This window comes from Lepidochelys kempii, chromosome 9 (genome assembly GCF_965140285.1).
Source record: "Lepidochelys kempii isolate rLepKem1 chromosome 9, rLepKem1.hap1, whole genome shotgun sequence".
Classification (NCBI taxonomy): Eukaryota; Metazoa; Chordata; order Testudines; family Cheloniidae; genus Lepidochelys; species Lepidochelys kempii.
In genome coordinates this window covers 48,193,316-48,215,631 of record NC_136388.1, presented here as the reverse complement: position 1 = coordinate 48,215,631, position 22,316 = coordinate 48,193,316, and the positions used below count along the sequence as shown (strand labels likewise).

At 45.3% G+C, this 22,316-nt stretch overlaps 1 protein-coding gene across 1 annotated transcript in view; it reads left to right on the top strand.

The window, feature by feature from the left end:
* Window positions 1-837: 837 nt before the first annotated feature.
* The window catches only part of EFHD1 (EF-hand domain family member D1), a 38,103-nt gene continuing 16,624 nt past the window's right edge, over window positions 838-22,316 (top strand). Inside the window, exon 1 of the mRNA XM_073360215.2 lies at window positions 838-1,266. Coding sequence (XP_073216316.1) covers window positions 965-1,266 — 302 coding nt within the window. The 5' untranslated portion in view covers window positions 838-964. The remainder of the gene's footprint in view (window positions 1,267-22,316) is intronic.

The window sequence follows — 22,316 nt, the reverse complement described above, 5'->3', positions numbered from 1 at the left end:
GGGGGCTGAGTGGGGTGGGAGAGCTGGGCAGGGTATGTGCAGGGGGACTGGGACAGGGCTGGGTGTAGGGGGAATGAGGTTAGGGGGGTGGGTAGGAGCGGGGAGGGAGGTAGGCTGGGCTCAGTGTGGGGGGAGTGGGGCAAGGGATAGGGTATTGGGGGGAGCGAGGTGGACTGCGGGTGGGAGAGGCTGGGCTAGGAGTGGGGTGAGCTGGGCTGGGTCAGGGTGTGTGAGGTAGTGGGGGTGGGAGGGGCTGGGCTAGGAGTGGGGTGAGCTGGGCTGGGTCAGCGTGTGTGAAGTAGTGGAGCTGGGGGTGGGCGGGGCTGGGCTGGGTCAGGGTGTGTGAGGTGGTGGGGGTGGGAGGGGCTGGGCTAGGAGTGGGGTGAGCTGGGCTGGGTCAGGGTGTGTGAGGTGGTGGGGGTGGGAGGGGCTGGGCTAGGAGTGGGGTGAGCTGGGCTGGGTCAGGGTGTGTGAGGTGGTGGGGGTGGGAGGGGCTGGGCTGGGTCAGGGTGTGTGAGGTGGTGGGGGTGGGAGGGGCTGGGCTAGGAGTGGGGTGAGCTGGGCTGGGTCAGGGTGTGTGAGGTGGTGGGGGTGGGAGGGGCTGGGCTAGGAGTGGGGTGAGCTGGGCTGGGTCAGGGTGTGTGAAGTAGTGGAGCTGGGGGGGGCGGGGCTGGGTCAGGGTGTGTGAGGTAGTGGAGCTGGGTATAGAAGGGGTTGGGCTAGGAGTGGGGGGCTCGACTAGGAGAGGGGTAAGTGGGGCGTGTCCGGAGAGCCTGGCTTCGGGGCTGTTTCTGGGGCCCCCAGTGCCAGGCACGCGAGGGAACTTTCCGGCGCGTCCTTAACTCTCCGCCCCGCCCTGCTCCTGGAGCCTGGGAATAAAGTTCAGGGGCGGCCGCGGGGCGCGGGCTCGGAACTCGCCGTGTGAGCGCAGGGCGGCTCCCGCCTGTCCCCAGCGCGCCTCGCCATGGCCACTGACGAGCTGGCCCAGAAGCTGCAGCGCCGGCTGCTGCTAGAAGAGAGCGGCCCGGAGCCTGCGCCCGGCGGGGAGGAGGCAGCGGCGGGCTGGGGGGCCGGCCAGGAGGAGGAGGAGAGCAGGAGCTCCATGTTCGCCAGCGCCGACTCGGAGCTGGGCGCCAAGCTGAGCCGCAGGCAGGACATCAACGATGGCACGGCACGGCCCCGCCAGGCCAAGGTCTTCAACCCCTACACCGAATTCAAGGAGTTCAGCCGGCGGCAGATCAAGGACATGGAGCAGATGTTCCGACTGTAAGCAGATCTCCGCGCCTACCCCCTACCCCAGCCGGCCGCAGAGCGCCTGCCCCTGGCTAGCCGCCGGCCGTGCGAGTGCTCAGGGGGTTAGCCCCGTGCCCCTGTTGTGCCCAGGACGCGGGGTACCTTTGGCTGGCGCCGGTGCGCGGGCGGGCTGGCTGGCTGAGTTTTGGGGAGCAGTCCTCCAGCCCCAGTGTGGCTGGCGAGAGACACAAGGGAGAGGATGACTTCGGGAATCCTCTACAGACAGGCCCCTGCTGAGTTCTGCTTGAGCTCTGACAGAGCTGAGAGTGAAACTAGCATTTAAAATGTGGGTTCTTGCATTGCAGCCCTAAACACACTTTACGGGTGCGAATGAATGAGGTTAGGTTGCTCTGACTCCGGGAATTGATAGGCTTAATTGGACTGCTGCTGACTGTGCATGAGACTCCGACTGCAGAACCTATGTATTTGTATCGGAGACCAAAACTTTTCTCCTCTCCCCCCACCCCTCTGTACCACCCGTTGCTTCTTCCTCTCTGAATCATGTCTGATTTGGCAAGTGTTTGCCACTTTATCATTCCAGAAAAGTCACTTTACAGCAGAAACACTTGACTCTTCACTACTTTCCCTGCCTCTAGCATCAAACCGCAGTAATATTTAGCATGTTCCTCTAAAAGTGACTGTTTGCCATTTATTTTAGTAACTCAAACACTCTTTGAAAACAGGCTTTTCATGTTTGTTAATATGCTGTTTTGCAGATTCCTGAAAAATATTCCATGGCATTCCTCCAAAACTTGGCTCTGTAAAAATATAAACCTCATTCCTGTAGAATGCTTTATCTTATTTCATAACTGGGTGGTGAGCCTGAATCTTGAGTTGTCTGGAAGCAATAATAGAAGTTTACTATTGAAATAAAGGGCTTCCTTGAATCTTTCCTTTTAAGTTCACCTTTAAAGCAGGCTAAGTGGAGTATTCTGCACACAAAACGAACCTCTTTTTAGTGTCTGTGATGTCACAATTCCCAGTTCTGCTGTAGTGTCTCTCCCACTGAATCACTGATCTAGTGCAGTTCTTGGAAGCTGTGCTGGGTTTTTCTATTATAAAAGCTTTTAAAACACTATAAAAACAACTTTTAAATGCACTTTGTAAACTGTTGTGTGCACAAAATGGGAAAGCTGAGCCTCAAAGAGCACTAACTCTGCTCCTTCTCTGAGTGGCTATTAACACAGCCTGTCTTCCCCATCTATTTTTCCCTCTCCTAACTTTAATCTTCCTGTTGATCTCACCCACAATTCCAGCTGTTTATTTACTACCTGGTGACTCCCTCCTTACCGCTCTCCACTCACCTGCCATAGCTCCTCTTTTTCTCTTTGTGGAAGACTGCACCAACTTTTTCAACAAGATCCTCCCACAATCCCCATGCAGATCCTTCCCCGATTTCCATTGGTGCCTGTTTGTTGTCTACCTCTGGCTCTTACCCAAAGTAACAGGTACAGGTTGATGTCTACACTGCCCATGTAAACACGCTTTATCAGTGGGGCTTCTCATGCAATTTTTTTAATCGCTCTCCCAGTGATTAAGATAAATAAATAAAACCACCCTGAACGGGTGGTGGTAGCTTTATCGCCTGGAGCTGTCTATACTGGCGCTTTTCAGCGTTTAAACGTTCGTTGCTCAAGGATGTATTTTTTCACACCCCTGAATGACTAAAGTTTAGCGCTGAAAGTGGCAGTGTGGAGACAGACTTTTACTACAAATCTTTCTTGCCCTCATTCTCAACTCCTCCCTCTTTCTTGTATGCATCTTCCTCTCAAAATACAAACATTCCTTGGCGTTGCCCACCCTCAGAAGCCCCACTTGCTTCTACTCTGAACTCAGAATGCCTACGCTGCTTGTCCTGAGTTTCCCCGCTTGGATTTTCAGTTGGATTTTCTGTTTTGTTTTAAATATCTTTGCGTTCAGCTCTAGCATCATGCCTATAAGAAATTATCCAATTAGTGATGGGCCTATGTCTATAGACCAATAATTATCAGTTGTGACATTACAAAGGGGTGTTGTAGCTGAGTAGACGCTAGCTAGGGTGACTCTAGAGAATTTAAAATGATGTGTGTATTCGGGTTAGCGCTTGCGTGCGTGCTGTATGCTCCTCGAAGACTGATTAAAGCGGGGTGGGGGGCTTTCAAACCAGGCTGCTGCTGCTGAAACTTTTTTTGCAGTTCATCTTTAATTCGAGTAAAACAATGGTTATTTTTGTCACCATTGTTTTGGAACAAGACCCTTTGCCAGTCGAATGAGATGCTTTGCTAATTAAACCAATTAATCTGGGGGAGGGGGAAGAAGAGAGCAAATCCAGGTGGAAATGAATGATAATGAGGCTCTTCCAGCTCAAATAACACAGACAAACAAAACAATTAAAATATAAAACATGAGAGATTCAGCAAAAGGACTGCATTCAGTTTTGGAAATCTGAACAGAGCTCTTGCCTATAAAACTTACCTGGCTGCAAAGTTCAGCAGCTGCTGGTAGCTCTGTTTAATGTGATGACTCTGGAAGAGGACAAACTCCTGTCCATTGTTTAATTGCATTGCATAGTGGCCTTCTTAGGGTTGTTTTTTTTTTTGTACATATGAAGAGGATGGGATAGAAGAATTTTCAACCTAATACACAGGAGAGTTGTGTGCACTCAGTGCAAGTCATTGTGCTGCTTCTTGTATTATGCAGGAGAAGTGCATGACCTCTTCAACTTTTATTAGGTTAAGACCAACTTTTGATTTCGTGCAGCAATTGGAAATGAAAGGCTAACTAATGACTCCTCTTGAGTAATGATGTCCCTGGTGACAAAAGTTTCTGAGCTTTGAGTGGTGGCAATAAATCAAGTCTCAGCTGGCATCCACTTGGCAATTCTTGCACATTCTCTAAAGCAGCATTTACCTAAGTAGGCCATTTCCCTGAAGGACTGGCTCAGGTGGAGATATGGGTGGGTTGGCTTCTCAGTTTCTCTGAGTCTCTACTTCAGTTTTAAAACAAAAAAAAGCTGTTATTGTTGCAAACAATTTTCAAAATATGACCCCAATTGCAGTTGTCAAAGGATAAATATTGGGGAGGGGGAAGAGTTACTTAAGTTAGGCACCAGTGTGGACGCAAGAACAAATGGATATAAACTGGCCATCAGCAAGTTGAGGCCTGAAATTAGATGAAAGTTTCTAACCCTCAGAGGAGTGAAATTCTGGAACAGCCTTCCAAGGGGAGTACTAGGGCTGAAAAACTTAACTGGCTTCAAGGCCGAGCTTGATACGTTTATGGAGGAGATGATATGATGAGACTGCCTGTGATGGCATGTAGTTGATCTGCGACTGCTAGTAGCAAATATCTCTAGTGGCCACTGATGGAACACTAGGTGCGAAAGCTCTGAGTTACTACAGAGAATTCTTTCCCTGATATATGGCTGCTGGGTCTTGTCCACCTGCTCAGTGTCTCACTGATCGCTGTATTTGGAGTTGGGAAGGAATTTTCCCTGAATCAGGTTGTCAGAGACCTGTGTTGTTTTGGTTTTTGCACCTTCCCCTGCAGCATAGGGTACAGGTCACTTGCGGGTTTAAACTGGTGTAAATGATGGATTCTCTGTAACTTGAAATCTTTACATCATGATTTGAGGACTTCAGTAACTCAGCCAGAGGTTATGGGCCTATTAGTGAAGGGGACTGGTGAGGTTCTGTGGGCTGCAGTGTTTCAGGAGGTCAGACTAGATGATCATGATTGTTCTTTCTGGCCTTAAAGTCTGAGTCTATTGAGTAACTCCAGTGTGGAGGGATTCTCTGCAGAGAAAGCTGACATATCTGGCAAGAAAGCAGACCTCCTGTGCCTGCAAGACAGAGACAACAGCACCAAACATCCCTGGTATGCATAAAGCAGTGAACATCAAAAGCAACACCTATAGTAGCACAATACTTGTATGTGACAAAAGATAGATGAGAAATACTGCTGTGAAACATCAATCTACAGTGGAACTCTTGTGGTTGAGCTTGACCAAATAGCAGTAGTTTGTTTGCAAACCACTTAGTGAACAATTTGCATGGCCAACTGATGTTCCCCTGTCAGAAAAATCGTGCCTTGTCATAGGCGACTTCCCCAGTCACACAACCATCTGAGGATACTACTACAATGGGGAAGAAGTTATGAAGTGGGAGGCAACAAACTAGACCTTGTTGTACAATTTCAAGGATAAATGTAGCTTTCAAAGCTCATGTAGGGATTGCACCCCTCATTCCGACATAGCTTTTGTCACCTCTGAAAATATAGGGAGCTTCAGAAGGGAGGTGTTCCCAAGATGGCAGCACAGACTAGTGTAAGTGACAATAGAGGCTGCAGTATAATCCAGGAAAACAAGGCACCTGATGAGATTCAACTTCCAAAAGGCTGATCTGTCGGTAATAATACTCCAACCCACAAGCACTCGGCAAACTTGTCTCCCTAGTGTGGAAGATTGTCCAAAAGCTCATCTCCAGGAGATGTCAGACACTAGATGTGCCTGGACTTTCAGAACAAACCAGCCAACAATATAAGAGAGATTCAGAACTGTTTGACTTGGATCCCTTCAGTGAAGAAACCATCAGGTTCAGGGAAATAAGGAGTGGCACAACCTCTGGGGGAGCTGATTGAAACAACAAGCATATGCCATAATAGCAAAAAGCATGGGTCACCATTTGCAAGCTTAACCCTAATGGACATCAGCCAAAGCCTATCGTCACAGTCTCTCCCAACCAAGTTGCACACCAACTCATCCTAAATGGTAAACCAGCCCACAAAGCAAAGTGCGAAACAAAACAGGCTAAGCAGGAACTCTGCTGTCACTTGAGAGATTCCTCAATGTGCAGGTCAACACTGCGGAGCTAGCAGTAGCCATGAAAATCCTGAAGTGTGGAAAGGGTGCTGGATGCAATGGTGTATCTATTTGAACTACTTCTACACTTTGGGATGAGAGCAAAGAAGTGGCCACTTGATTTCTTGAATTCTTGCATGGTGTCAAGGCTGATTCCATACTCTGGCACTCTGAGCCCACAAGGATTCTAAAAATTAATACTGGCCACTCCAGGCTTGTATTAAACTCCCAAGATTACAGCTTTTCTCTGACCTTGGATGGGTGGACGCTGCCACCAACCAAGTGCAAAAACCCCTTTGAGAACCCAGGAAGGTGCACTTGGGATTTCCTTCCTCTGGGGTATCCTCAAGCCCTTTCGCACCCTCTCCGGGGAAGAGCTGAAAAAGAAAAACAAAGGAAATCAGCTGTTGCCACCAGCTAATTAAACAACATGTGCACAAACCCCTTAGGACACAAAAATCCAATTCTGTTCTTAGAAAAGGTAAATTTTATTAAAACAAAAAGAGAAAATACATCTGGAAACTCAGGCTATTGCTAGATTTTAAAAGAGCAAATACAAGGATTAAGCATCAAAAATAGTTTCTTGAGGTCCAGCTTAAAGGTTACAAGCAAAACAAAAGCATTTGGGGTTAGCACAGAGGAGTCCACAAGCCATAAAGAAATAAACCTAATCGTGTCTTCCTAGACATTCCCTGATCTACTTACATATCTGGGCTTTCAAATGAGTAGTTTCTAGGTATGATCTGATGATTTTTTTCATACCTGGCCCAAAACTTCTTACAGCATCGCTGGTCTGTCCCCTCTCTCCAGAGAGCAACAACAGACAGACAAAAGGGGAGTCTTGTTTCATGTTTAAAAAGTTTTAGCCTTCCTATTGGCTCTTTTGGCCAGGTGCCCATCCACTTCCTTTTACCTATGCAGGGAGACTTTTTAACCTTTTACAGATAAAGCAAGTAGAGAACTACTAAGAGCGATTTTATAGCTAGCTGGCTGGCTGGGTGTTCATAAAAGGGAGCTACCCCCACCCCTTTAATTTATCAAACATGGAGACAATGCAAATACCCAGGCTGTGGAGACAAGCTAAAGTGGTTGCACATAAACCACATATAGAACTGAACTTGCAAAGACTTACTGACCAATATCCTTACTCTGCTCAACTTACAAGCATATGACTGGATGAAAAGGGGTATAATTGCATAATAGTGGAAGGGCAGCTGACTGATGACCAAGTTGGTTTCCACACAAGACATTCATTCTGTGGGTAAGTTGTAAACCTAACTCAATACATTGAAGATAGCCCCTGTCATTTTGCAGGTTTTGAAGCTATCTGTTGATCTGTTGGCTGCTTATGACACTATGAACTGAAACTGGCAATTTTGAGAAATGGCAAAATGGTCCAGGTCATGTGCTCTCTGCTCAAGAATTGATGTTACTTCATCAAGACAGATGGTCAGAAAAGCAGATGGCATACTCAGGGGAATGGATTGCCCTAAGGTTCAGTACTATCACCCTTGCTGTTTATTGTCTACAGAAATAAACAAACAGTCAGAATTCCCTGTGTGTGAAAATTAACTTATACAGATGACCTTTACATTGCCATGCAGTCAAAAGATTTGAGAACTTTGAGTGCATTCTAACTGGCCCCCTGAGTGTACTTGGAGAATACTATCACATGTTGTTCCTGACTGCCAACCCAAGTAAGACATAAGTGTATACCTTCCACCTAAAACAGACAGGCCAAGCAAAAAGTCCAGTCACTCTGGGATAGTACAGTCCCTTGAGTACTATGAACATCCGGTGTACACTGGGGTTGCATTAGACCGAATTCTGACGTTCAAAGAGCACATGAAGTTGAAAAAGAAAGTGAACTCTAGGAAACTGGTCAACACAAACTGGGGAGCTGACCCCAAAACACTCAGAGCAACTAGTCTCATCTTGTGGTGTTCAACTCCAGAACACAGCATGCCACTATGGTCATGCTCAAGCCACGCACACAGAATTGATACTGAACTTTTTATCAATACTGTAGGTTTTTCATAGGGACTTTGAAATGGACTCTCACACTGTCACTATACTGCCTCGCAGCAGTTGCACCACTATTAGTGAGGTGGAATGTCTTCAGTAAAAAGGAGAGCCAAAAACAGGTATATGATCCAAGACACACACTGCACAGATACATTCCACCACTCAAGAGGCTGAAGTCCAGAAAGAGCTTTGCCCCTGAAAATCCCTTCCCCAAAATACCACGATGGAAGGCTGTAGAATAACAAAATGATGCAAAATGCTGCTGGTCTTGGAGAACCTGGTTCCTTTAAAACAATTCCCTCCAGGCACTGACCTTAAATGAAAACACTGGTGTATTCTAAATTGGGGCAGGAGCTGGGCTGGTAAAGACTGGTGACAATATGACTGAGGTGGAAGCTGAGAAATGACCCCAAATGTGATTGTGGAGAGCCTAAGCAAACATTTGGACACTGCCTGTTATGGTGCCTTCTGTCAACATCCTGTTCTCCCAAGGAACTATTCACAATAAGTGATGACACCAGATCGTGGCTGCGGTTTTGGAACAATAAGCTATGATGATGGCCTATCACACTGCTTATCAAAGCATGAAAGAGAGAATGAAATCCACTATAAAGGATCTACATGTTCTTCAAGTGCTCACTTTGCGTAGGCCTTCAACACAAGTTGAAGAGGTGACACAGTTTGCCTCCATCTTCCTGGAGAAGGCTCATCTTTTGAAAATTTGGAAAGGTTGTTTTGAAGACCAGTAAGATCAACATTGGGGATGATCTAGGCAATGAAACTGCCAGACAAGCTCCCAAGACTGAGCCTTGTCTCTACTACAAATGCATTGCTGGTATAGTTATACTGGCTTAGCCCCCTAGCGTAGATGTTACTATGCCAACAGAAAAACTTCTTCTGCTGCAACAGAAGCACTTAGGTCAGCATAGTTGTCTACAGTGGGGGTTGTGCCAGCGCAGCTGTGTCAAGTGTGGTGAGGTTTTTCCACACTCCTGCCTGACATAGCTATGCCAGCAAAATGTTGTAGGGTAGACTGAACTGAGAATGTAAGGAGTGAGGTGTCAAATTGAGGCACCCTGGAATATGCTCCTACTCACCATAAGCGCGGAGTAGATCTTCTTCATTGTGGAAGTGAGAGAGCACTGAAGGGAGCTTAACATCTAGCTAATATGGTGAGTCAGTTTCGTTTAGTTTGTTTGCTCTTGGGTACCAGCTGAGAGAACTTGAGGTACCTCCAGGAACTAATGACAAACTAGATTAGAATTCTGCAAACCAGAGAAACTGGGAAGATGGCCAAAAAGCAACCCAACAGTATCATGAAGAGTGTTAGCAGCAGCAAGAGCCAAGTGAAGGAAGATTAGAATCTGAATTACAGAGTTTAGGCATGTTGGAGCCTGTGCAAACAGGAGTCTATCTTGTAAACAAGTGCAAGGGCATAAATAAAAATGGGGCATGTAACTTCCAGAAGGAGATTGGCTAGAGAGACTATTTGGACAGATGGCCTCAGGGCAGTGACTGAAAGGACAGACTCTCAGAGGAGAGGGTAGCGTTGAAGTGATCGTTGGAGCCAAATTAGTCCCCCAACACAAGCAACATGCTTTGACTAAAATGGGAATTGTGTATTCAAATACATAGTCTGGCACTAAGAGCTCTCACTAGTTGGTGAGTAGTGCTGTACTTTTAAGGTGTCACTTAAAGTAGCCAGTGGCTTGGTATTTGGGTCTGTACAAGGACTACTGATTGACCTTCTGTGCTAGTACTGTCCAAGGCTGCCTATTGACCGCTCTGATCATTCTGCTGTTGCTTGCTTCCTGCTGGTTGGTTGGTTGGTTTTGTTCTTCTCTCACAGAGCTGTCCTTCTAAGGAGGACCTGTGAAACAATTTCTCAGGCCACTCCCTTCCCCCTCCCCGAACTGTTCAGTATGATCATACGTGCATGCAAAGGGGCAGTCCTGGGATTTTGGGAAGAATCTGTAATATGAAAATCTACGGCACCCCTTACTTTATTTTAAAAACAAGGCATCAGGAACGGCTCACTCAGTCTCCTGCTGCAAAAGTGAAGCATGACTTTGTGTTGAGCTCCATGTGTTGCCAAACACTTAGGCATTTTAGTGGACATTTCTCCAAATGAGCTCTCAGATCTGGGATCCACTAGCTCTCAGCCATTAGAATTTTGTTTGCATTCTGGTGAATTTTAACACTTGCAATGATATATTAGTCTTTATAATCTATGCAACACCTCCATGAAGTAGGCAGAGCAGTGGTGCTGGAACAATTTTTATAGCGGGGTACTGAAGCTGGAAACAATGTATTTGGGTGGTTGTTACTACTTCAAGCCAGGCAGTGTGGCAGAACCCCAGCACCCCTAGGTCCAGCACCTATGAGGCAGAGTAAAGGAGGGAGAGGAACACAAGGGTTAAGTGACTTGACTAGAGCATTTATTGAGATGGTATCAGACCTAGGATTAGAACTCCATTCCTGTGCTTAATTCATTATCTTGGGTTTCTCTTGTGCTGTTGAGCTACCCTTCATAACGACTGGAGATCACAATAACGCCTCATCAGAGGAGTTTGCTTCAAGGCAGGCAGCCAGGAGGGAACATGTGGTGGCCCTAGCACCATCAGTAACACTCAGAGTGGAACTACCTCACAACTCTGAATTGGTCTGCTCCTGCCACATATAAAGGGGGATATGACTGCAAGTCTATGGGCCCTACAGATTGACCTTGGGTGATATTCACATATCGGTGCGTGAATAACCTACGATCTTCAGGAAAAGTCCTGGAGATGAGTTTTTGTGCTCTTGGGTGGCCTTCATAAGGGAAAGTGTCAGAAGTCAATGAAAATGAAAACTGAAAATCTCCTTTAGGTTTAGGGCTTGTGTACACTTGGAAATTTACCAAAATAGCCATTCCAGAATAATTATTCCAGAACAGTTACTTTAGTATGACCCCACACATGGATACTCTTTCTCCAGAATGAGTGCCTTTTTATCTGAGTTTTAGCTTAATCCACTTTCAAAGTGAAAAACAGAAGTAAATGGATCCCTAGAATAGGAACTAGGAAAGATATCTTGGAGAAACTTCCATGTGACTGTGTGCATTGAGAGTGCTGTGAGGTCCTGGAGCCATACCTGAGCATTGGTTAGCCATTTGGTAGGAAAGATCATCTCCCTCCACTTGCTTGTTATCAACTTGCAAAAGGTTTTATTGAATTCAATCTCAGAAATGTTGTATCATCAGTACCCACTTTCCATTGCCAGGTGTGCAATCGGCAAACTGGCTTTCATGAGCCACATGGGGGCTTTAAACATATTTTTCTCACAGTTTCCCTAGTACCGTATATATTCGTTCATAAGCCGAATATTTTTGGTAAAAAAGTGACGCATCAAAGAGCGGGGGTCGGCCTTTCAACAGGTCTACACCAAAATTTGATGATTTTAAACACTGTGAAATCATGGAATTGAATATCTAATACATTGTCATTTTGTTTACCTGGAGCGTCTGCAGGCATGGACCCCCTCAGTTCCCTGTGGCTGTGGTTCGCCATTCCCAGCCAATGGGAGCTGCAGGAAGTGGTGCCACTTCCCGCAGCTTCCATTGGCTGGGAACGGCGAACCGCGGCCACTGGGAGCTGAGGGGCTCTGTGCCTGTGAACGCTCCAGGTAAACAAAACGTCCCGACCTGCCAGCGGCTTACCCTGACGGGCCGGGAGCCAAAGTTTGCCAACCCCTGAAATATAGGGTCGGCTTATGAAAGGGTCATATAGTTTTTGCTATTTTTACCTATCCATTTTGGGGCGGGGAGGGGTTGGCTTATAAACGAACTGGCTTATGATCATGTATATACGGTACTTGTTCTTGCAGCTACAGCTGGTCTTCTGGTTCTTTTCTTAGCTGCAAGATAGTCAATTGCTCTGTGGCTTCCCTTGGTTTTCAGATAAGCTTTGTATACTTTCACACATCATGTAGTGAAGTCTCTCTTACTGCTGTTCTAATCTGGCCTTGAAGAAAGAGGAAACGAAAAAGTAACAAGGAGAGTTCCCCTTCCAATATGAAGATTGTCTAATTTTTAAACTGCCATGGGTAACACTTAAAAACAACTAGTATAAACAGAAACCCTTTTTTACCAGAGAAGCTGTATTAGGAGTGTTGGTGGAATTTATAAAAGTTGTCTCTGAATCACCTGTGTTCACCATAAGCCCCATCTTGTGCTCCTTCAGTTGGATTTTAGCCCGAATGAGGTGAGAATGATAGGGCACAATGTATCATGTCTGAAGGATGAGATTGGGCTGTTGGCCTTTGTGATACTACGCTCCTTTAAACTTTCTCTTCTGTGAACACACAAAGCCTCTAGGGTGTATGATATTATTAACATGTAACCCTGGAGACCTGACTCCTTTTAGCTGTAATCAGAGGCACACCATAGGCAATGCAAGGATCTCCATGTGGCTATTACCCAGGTGCTCCAGCCTGTTTCAAGAGGAGGCAGGCCATGAGAGGGAAGTTCAGTCTCCAGGCCTACTCTGTAAGCTTTATTAAGCACTAGCCGCATATACAAGCAGACACTGTCCATCCCAAAGAGCTTACAATCCATGATTTTAAAAAAACAGACTACATAGGAAGGGGGAGACAATCAGGTGTGTATGACTTCTGTGTTCTTTTCCAGGTCTGTAACTACAAAACTGAGTTCCTTTGCCCCATAGGGTGGCAATAAATAGAGGTCATCTTCAGCGATGTGATCATGTCTGTTAAGAGCAGGATTGGGAGCCACTTATAATAGATATTGGCAGTGAGCAAAAGTTGATAGGTGTTGAAAGCTTAGCATGTAATGAGCTAAATGTAATGGGTTTCATAATCCATTACAGAAGCCCTGAGCTATATAATCCCCCTCCTTCCTGAAACTCTCTACGGAGCTATATCCAGTGGCTAAAGTAGATAGAAAAAGGGGGAGGTGCGTTGCCTCTTCTGCTAAAAGAACTGCATTCCCCTACCTAGATGTTCTCACAAAATATGGGTTCCCAAACTGTGGCCCGTGCTCCACCAGTGACCTGTGGATAGCTGGCTGGTCACATGTTGCTGGGCTGCCTCCTTGCTTTGAACTTCTAAAATACATAAAAGGAAGCTCTTTAGCTTTCTCATATTTGTGTTACAATAGGTACTACAGGTCTTAACCAAGAACATGATCTCCATTGTGCTGGGTGCTTTACCAGACATGTTGTGAGGTCTGTCCTTGCCATGAAAAATGTAAAGTAGTAAAAGATGTAGTAAAGTACAAGTAGTAAAGTACAAGTAGTAAAGATGAGGGGAAGACTCAGATGTGACATGACTTACCTAAGGTCACACTACAGGTTAGAGGCATAGCTGGGAATGGAACCCAGGTTTCCTGCATCCCACTCAGTGCCCTGTCCACTGGACCACTGATGTCCCTGCCTTGTCTGTTTTCGGGGAATAGCCGTCATTAGCAATCTGTCAACTCTTTGTGTAGCTGTACAGTGGTTGATGCCTAAGTGTGGACAGGAGCAAGACAGGCTCAGCTGGTGCAAACTCTGGCTTGATCTTGTGTATGTTTAGGGTCAGCCCTAGTGCAGCTGCACAGTTAATTGGCCAGTGATTGCTGAGTGTAGACAAGACCTATGTATCCTGCATAAGCAACTGCTGTAGTCACAACAGGAATGTTTGATTATATGGATTGGCTGCCCTCCCTCTCCCGTTACTAATTATAAATGGGGAGGGAGCTGGTCTGCAGGAGACTCTCAAAGATGCAAATGGGAGTTGGGCACCAAACTGCCCTTTAAGATGTGATCCACTCTATGGAAAATCTGAGTACCTTGATCTCCTAGAGATGAGGGAGGGCAGCCCATACAACTAAACAACTTTAACGTCAATGTTCATGTTTTAACTGCCCTGCTATCCAGCAGCTGTAACTTTCTCTACCTGAAATGTACATGGGTACTTCCTATGTAAGGCTAAGCAAAGGAACAGTGTTAAAAAGTTTAAACTTGGAGAACTGAAATACAGACTGTTTAAAACAATGAGTCCATTAAATACAGATCCGGTATAAGTGTGAAATGTAGAATTTGTATTTGAATGCTAATTATCTGTTAAACTTAGGTGGAAAACATTTCTTGCATCATGAAGACCGTCCCAGCTGAATGTTAATTTCTCTTTGCCAGAACCCTAGTAGAAGTTAGGCTGCATGGTCTCCCATCTCAAATGTGTCCTGCAAAGTGGGGAAAATGTGTTGGCTTTTTTGGTAACCCCGGGAGGTTCTCGCCTGCTTTTATTTTAATTCTAATGTAGGAACATGGGACTGACATAGTAGATCAGACCTATAGTCCTTCTAGTCCATATTGAGTCATGTTAAGGGCACCTGCAGTATTGACATAATGGTGTTTCCTCTAGTTATGATTTCCCCAGATTTTAGTTGTAGCAAATGCTATTAATGTCAACAAATGAGTACCTTAATTCTGGGATTTCCTAACTTCTTAATGCTTCACTCTGCAACTTTGTTTGTGTGGAATTCACCCATGACTGTGGCTTCTGTTGCTGCCTCTGGCAGTTTAAACTCAGTAAAAAAAAAAAAAAAAGGTAGTGAAAAGCAAATTCTCCTAAACTTCAAGGCCCTGCTCCTATGACTTGTGTGGCTCAAGTGCAGGTTCACTGTGGGACAGACAGGAGCTCTGAGTTAAACCCAGGCGGTAGAAGACCCTGGAAGTGAAGGGAAGAGGGTCTATACTAGTGATACTGAAACCTCAGTGGTTCAGGAGCCAAACTAGCGAGCAACATTACCCAAAAGAGCCACAGTAGTGTGAATTCATTGTTATATTTACTATTGTACTGTGTGTTCATATTTAAACAGTATGGCGAGGGAAATATTTAGTTTATGAATTATTTTCACAGCAAAATGACTGCCCGAGTATTATGTTATCAACTACAATTTGTTAATTATATAGTAAAAGCATCCTGATTGGCTGTTAATTAAATTTAGTGTTTTAATATCATGGGCTGCAAAGAGCCACAGGAGACACATTAAAGAGCCACTTGTGGCTCAAGAGCCTCAGTCGGAGTATCACTGGTCTACACTAACCTGAGCTTAGGTGCAAAATGATTCTGTTTTTTGGGGGGTTCTAGTCTAGAGAGAATTGTCTTTAATGCTTGCCCAGTTGTGACTCAGTTTTGTTCAGACTTTTCATGTCCCTTGGGAGGAAACTCACAGTTGTATGTTATATAATACCAAACACCCATTTCCCTCCCTTTCCCCTGGGGTGTCAATGCTTGAATTTTCCCCCCTATAATTTCCTGCTGCTAAGGGTAGCAGTGGTGGGAACTCTGTCATCCAACACTGTTCATAGCCATTTTAGCAGTGGGAGCTACAGGGCTTGTCTACAGTAAACTTACCCCTTAACAATCAGTGCTAGTGTAGACAAGGCCTCTGGTGACTGCAAGAACTAATGTATGCTCTTCTGGCAGAGGGACCAGGAAGTCTGCAGCTCAGACTAATTATAATCTGTAACCTAATTAGCTCTTTATTTTAACAATATGAGAATACTATTTTAACCATTATAATCAATTCCTCTTGGACTCTTACAAACTCTCTGGAGAGTCTAAGCCTTACAGCTCACCTTGGCACAATCTTCTAGCCTGCGTAAATGGCAGCCCAGTGCTACAGGGTAGAGACGTGAATCTGAGAATTGAACTTCATCCTCTGTCCTCCATGCCATGTCTCCTTCAGGGGAATTTGTGGGGAGAATGCCCATTGTTTCATCTTAACCCTAATAGGAGCGGAAAATGTCAGGCTCCAGTGTTCTTACCACATATCAATTAAACCTGCTCCTTGAGTGCTAAACTGATAAGGAATTAGTTTTAAACTCTCCTTGCGTGTTGTAAATAGAAACACTCAGCCCTGCAGTGGGAAGTACTTCATGGCTCTGTAGCATACCTCTTGCCTTCCCAATACGAAGTAAGAAACTTACTCAGTGCAGGAGACTTCTCTCATCTCTTCTCACGCCTCAACTCTTCCTCCTTCCTCCTTTTCCTTCCCTTTGCCACCATCAAATTGCCCACATGGGAGTAGCACTCATACCCTGCTATCTGTTGCTCTTTCTGATAGGCCTCTACTTTTGCTTTGCTACAGTCTCCCTGCTGGGACTAGCAGAGGAAGTGGCAAGAGTAGTGTAGCCATACGGGTGCATCTACACTGGCAAAAATTAGATACATAACTTGTCATTGCTCCTATCCCACACCTTATCTACAGTATGGAACTCCAGCACTGCTGCCTTTGTCACAAACCTCCCACATTTGTAACAGTCAACACAAGGGCTTGTGGAAGTGCATGAGTCAAGCACACCAGTGGGATGGCAATTGCTCTGAGCAAGGCTATCTACTGTGCATTCCACTGCTGTGACTCTCTACGGGTACAGTACAAATGCAGACTATGCAGGATTTGCTTCTCAGCTGCCTGCAGGTCTGAGTGCTCCCAGCAGGACCTGCAAGATTAACAAAGGGCCCAACCTATAATGAAAAATACAACTCTGTATACAAGTGACTTTTGAAATATTGTCCCTCCATGGCACCCCTCCTCCTCCAAAAATACTTGTTCTAGTGGGGGTTGCCCTGGGTGCTGTCTCACCACCATCTCCCACAAACATGAGCTCTGAAAACAGGCGCTCTAGCTGATATAGCTTCTCCTCTCCCCCCATATGCCCAAGTAAATCCACTTACCTCTAAGGTACTCCAGCACCCACTTGTTCTCCTGCACCTCCTCTTTGCTGCTCCTCAGTATGGCACTCAATTGACTAGCTTCCTCCAATGCTCTGTAGATGGTGGATGGCTGCACCACCACTCAATTTGCAATAAAATAAGCATGAGCGCTTTTTAGGGATCTGGAAGAAACTTAGATGAAGTCCCTAAAGAGGAGATTCCACAAGGGCAGGTGGCATACAAAATGGTGCTGCCGCAGGGCCAAGGAGCAAGCAGGGCTCTAACTATCAGTATCAAAGGGTTGATTTCATCAGGTTGAATAGAGATGTATCTGTGGCTGTGTGGGTTGTATTTCCTGTTAACACTTTGAGTGCTTGTGCCCAGAAGGCTAGTTACGGAACCAGAGGCCTCAATGAAATGCGAGGATGCATGTCTCTGTTGAATCATACAAATATATCTCTCTTAAATAGCATGGTCATGTGGCTCTGAAGTACTGGAGTAACCTTACCAAGATTATATTATTATATCTTAAGCCTGTTTGGGGTGGTGGTATGCTTGTAATCCAAGATTCACAGGATGCAGTTTTAATTCTGCAGGATCTGTAACGAGTTTTCGAGTCTGGAAGAACAAGTCCTCTTCCCCTCCTCCCCACCCCACCCCCCATCCATCTGGGGAAGGGGTCTTGCCAGCTATCAAATACACTGTACAGTTCATAACTATTCCTATGTTTCAGATTTGGCTCTGAGGGCTCTGTAAGCAGGAATGCTTTTTGATACTGTATTCCTGAGCTGTTCTTATCCCCTGCCTCGCTCTTGAAATGAGAGCAGAGTGGTTACAGAAAATCCAGAGGTTAAACTGTTTTGGAAAGCCCTGCTCTGAAGGCTGGACCTGGCTCTGCGAACTGAACACCTATTGTGCTACTGGTACAATGTCGTTTTGCCATCTCAGCCCACTACTGACAAGACCTAATTTCTCACAATCCCAGCTTTGTGCTGCCTGTTTGCTGGCAGCCATGAAGCTGTGCCTGATCGTTCCAGGACCCAAGTACAGTTGGCTAACCCCTCCAGGGCCAGCCCTTCTACTGTAAGGCTGGCTTAGCACGCTGAGGGGTCAAATGAGTGCTGTCATAGCTGACAAACTAGCCTCCTGATATCATGGAATAAGAAGCCAGAGTCAAACTGAGTTTTTTGGCAGTGGGATGTCTAATTTTTAGACTAAAATGATGCTAAAGTGAGCATACAATACACGATGTACAGTACATCAGTTTCTTTTGGAGCTATATAACCCACATTTTAAGGAGTCATGTGTGAACGATAATCAGGGATGCCAATGCTGCCTTGCTTTATTCCCCATCACCACAGGTGCACTAATCAAACTGGGAAATGCCTTCCAGCTAAGGATAAAGACCCCAATCTGGAAACAAATGTTTCATTCAGTAGCAAAGGTTGCTGGGTGTGACATGTTGAGACTCTGTTATAGTGATATTTACAAGCCTGGCAGGATGGACATTGTAAAGTCTTGCATGTTGTCTAACAGCAGATGAACTTGCTAATGCTAAATGAGTTGTTTGAAGAGTGAGATCATCCCATGCCTTTTAGGGAGTCTGCGCACAGTCCATCGCTTTTATGAGGAGTGGAGGAACTCCAGGCATTTGTCATCCTTCTGCTTCAGCTTTGAATTAATGGACACATCTTTAAAAGGTGATGTGTCCTATGTCAGAAATCCAGATGGTGAATATTCATTCCAATCGTATTTCTAGTCAGGCCTCAGATATACATGTCATGGAGACAGCACTGAATGCTCTGGTCAGGGCTTGAAAAACACACCATGCTTCTTTCTAGCCACAGAGAAATACCAGACCCCTTGCCACTTAATGCGCCTCCTTTCCCTGCACTTAAAAAAGAATAACCATTGGATACTATATTTTTTACCATATCAATCAAATTGCTGTGACACTTTTTAAAATGCAACTTAATACTAAGGCAGGTAATACACTAGAAAATATTTATCTAGGTACATTGGTAAACTTCCTGGCCTCACTCAATTTTTTCTGTAACGAACCATACTGTAGCTTTTTTTCCCTGAATTTTCATGTCTGTTTACTCTCTCTCCTCCCCCCACCTTGATCCCTATAGCAATTTCCCTATTTTTCTTCTGTTTCCGCCGCCTTTCCCCAAAAGCTCTGTATACCGCTGTGGATCCATATACTCTTGTAAAAAGGTGTGAACAGGAAACGGGGGTGGGGGGGAGCTTGAGGAGGGTTCTGCGGTGAAGCAAACATGGGAGGGCTTCAGGGATCGTACCCTTTCCTTTATTCCAATCAATTCCTTTTTCAGCATTGGAAGAAAGTGACAAGCCCCATACTTCCCCGTCAGCATTTTCCTTCATGCCTCCTTCCTTCAACCACCCAGGACATCTGCTCACCACCAATCATATGCCCCAATCCATGCACCCGCTACCATGCAGCTAGAAACTTTATCAAGTATATAATAGCCAGGAGACTATGCATAAAGCTTTCAAAAGTGACTTAGGCTCCTAAGTAACTAGGTGCTTCTGAAAATTTTACCTTAAATCTACTGACTATAGATCAATCTGAAAGCTTTTTTTGGTGGAAGAGGCACTAGCCAAGAGTGATGGTCAAGCAAGAAGCCAAGCCAACTCCTCCTCCTCTTCCCTTCAAGCTGCTGGAAAAGGGGAGGGTGCTGGGGATTCCTTTTAGGGTGCCATCCCTGGATCCACAATGGGAAAAGTAGGAAAGCTCCATAGCAGCCCCTGGCACTTAGGGTTCTGACAGACTTGGAAGCCATCCCAACCCATTGGAGAAGCAGCAGTCTCCATTTTCCCCTGTGTGTATTCCCCCTTATGGATAGGGGGACAGGTCCTGGTTATACCCCCACCTCACTCTGCTCACTCCATGCAACAGCTAAGAGACCACCAGCTTTGTTCATGTTTGTTTTTACTGCAGCTTCTTTTCTGACTGTATAAGCTTCTTAACTGGACTGAGCTTCTTTCAAGGGAACTGTGATGATGATGCTCTTAAAGTCTGGGAAGGCTAGTTTTTGTTGAAACCTAACTCCTGGTGAGTGAAACGTGAAGGATGGGAAGATTTGACTTGCTCTGGCCAAAGAGGAAAGCTTAAAAGCTGTGACTGGGACTTTCTTTCTGAAGCCATCAAAAGTATTGAACGAACTTAAGAATTCTGAAATGTTGGAAGGGAGTGAAGCTGAGAATGGATTAGGGAGAAGAGTATAGGGTAAAGGGAAAAAATGGGATATACAGTAGTGTTGTTTGCCTGCAGTCAGATTCCTCCCCCCTCTTCCTTCCACTTAGGAAACTCACCCAGCTCCGGCCATTCTGCCGTGGTTTCTTATCTAAGTTACGCACTGAATCTCTATCCAGAGTGATGCTGTGCTCTTGTCAGCCAGCCAGTGCTGCAACTGGCAGAGATCCCTTCCTTATTCATTCAGCATTAGAGCTCCTTTCTTTGCTTTCTCAGCTCCAATTCACTCATCACCCCTATTGCCTTAATTACAATGCACTTCCTTCTCCTCTCCATCTCTCCTGGAGTCAATGTGGTTCTCTAGGTATAAGGAAGAAGACCAGTGGGGAATCTGTGTGATCCTAAGTCTCCTCAATTATCAAAAGTCTCATGTTCATCTATTAACACTTTAAATCCATTGGCTTCTACCACTGAAGACCCAGCAGGTATTGCTGTTCCCCTCTAAAGGAAGAGTAAAAGCCTTATGAGCACATGCCTAAAGCCCACAGCAAAGCACGAAAAGGCACTACTGTAAAAGAGTTGGCATGGCACATGCTGCTAGAAAATCAAGTACTTTTTTTTTTTTTATTTAAAGATCAGACCAGCATAGTATGTCCATTTAATGTCTTAGCTTTCATCTTGCTGCTTGCTTCTGAGCTGGGATCTCTGCTGACTTATGAGAAACAGCAGTTTTGCTGACATGAAATTTAACAGTGAAGAGCTCTCTTCTATTTCAGAATCTAGGGAAGTAACAGTCTAGCCTACAGCAGTCTGTGTCTGCACCAAGAGCTGCTTGTCTTCAGTTTATTGCACCCAGCCGCTGCCTTCAATCTGTTTATCACAGACCTTTGTTTGAAAGTCAATAGATTGCTCCATACTTCTCTCCTTTAACTTGCCAGATACCCTGCAGCAGACTCCCATTTCTGGATCCTTGTGCATTCCTAAAGTGATCCTTTATTTTGCATAAGGAGCAGACTCTCTCACCTTTCTCCTCAATCTAAAAATTCCTACTAGCCCCCCATTAGTGAGTGTCACAGTTAGTGGGCTATCTACTCCTCTCCTCCCTCCTGGTCTCTTTGGGGTACCTTCTCTCAGATCCAGGGGCTCCAACTAGCTCCTTTTTAGAGCAGGAATCCTGTGATTCTTCAACTCTCAGATCAAGCCTTGAGTTGCACTCTCCGGGCGGTAACCACGATTATCTCAGTAGGTCTGACATTTCTTCAATACCTGCAGTTCTGTTCGCTCCAGGAGCAGTGATCAGTGGTTAAGACAATGACCAATGTATGTATTTTGAACAACAGTGTTTCAGAGAAAGGATCTTGTAAAAGATAAACAGTGTACACATGTTCACCTTACCAGGTGCCTCCCCATCTTCCACATCGGGCTTCTGGTAGGTTTATGCTTCCTATGGACCCCCAAAACTGTTAGGGTCTGGGTGACCAGTCTCTTCCCTTAACTGACAAAACAGTTCTCTCCTTCCCCTGCACCAGAGTGTCACTTCAAATCTTGTCCTGTCCTTTGACCTCTCTTCTCAGAGAACAAGTCCACTTCATAACTGTTCATAGCCCTTTGATCTGTTAGTTCCCAACGCTGGCAAAACAGCTGTATAACTTCAAGTTGGAGCCTGGAAGTAGGCCACTGTCCTGTAATTGCCCCCCAAGTATTTGAGAGGTTGTTTAGCTATAGCTATCCTCTTGTTTCTCTGATGGTCTTCCCAATAGTCACCTAGTAAGCTGGCTCAGTACATTCATACAGAAAAGTCTTAACTCAGTAATTACTATACAGTAACATTATTGACCAGGTCACACACGGTATTCATAAAATTTATTACAGAATCAGTATTCTTAGATTATATAGCATCTCTGTCTGTTACAGGGAGCCCTTCAAATAGTAAAATACTTGTGCCAGAGTATTTTGGCTTCCTGTTGGTTGAGTGACAATCCCATCTTTTTTTAAATTCTAAAGTAGTGTGAAAGACGTTGGCTGGAATAGATATTTCTAGGTGTGGCATTGGGTAGCTCTCTGGTATGTGCCTGGCATACAGTGTTGACTTGAATCCTACACCATGCACAAATGTATTAGAGAGCATTGAGTTGTAGGAATGCATGGATTGATAAACACTTCACTAGGACTGCAAGGCATGTGTATTTACATTACCAATGGGCAAGGGCCTAAAGTCTGGTGGTGGTGTGGGTTCCTCCC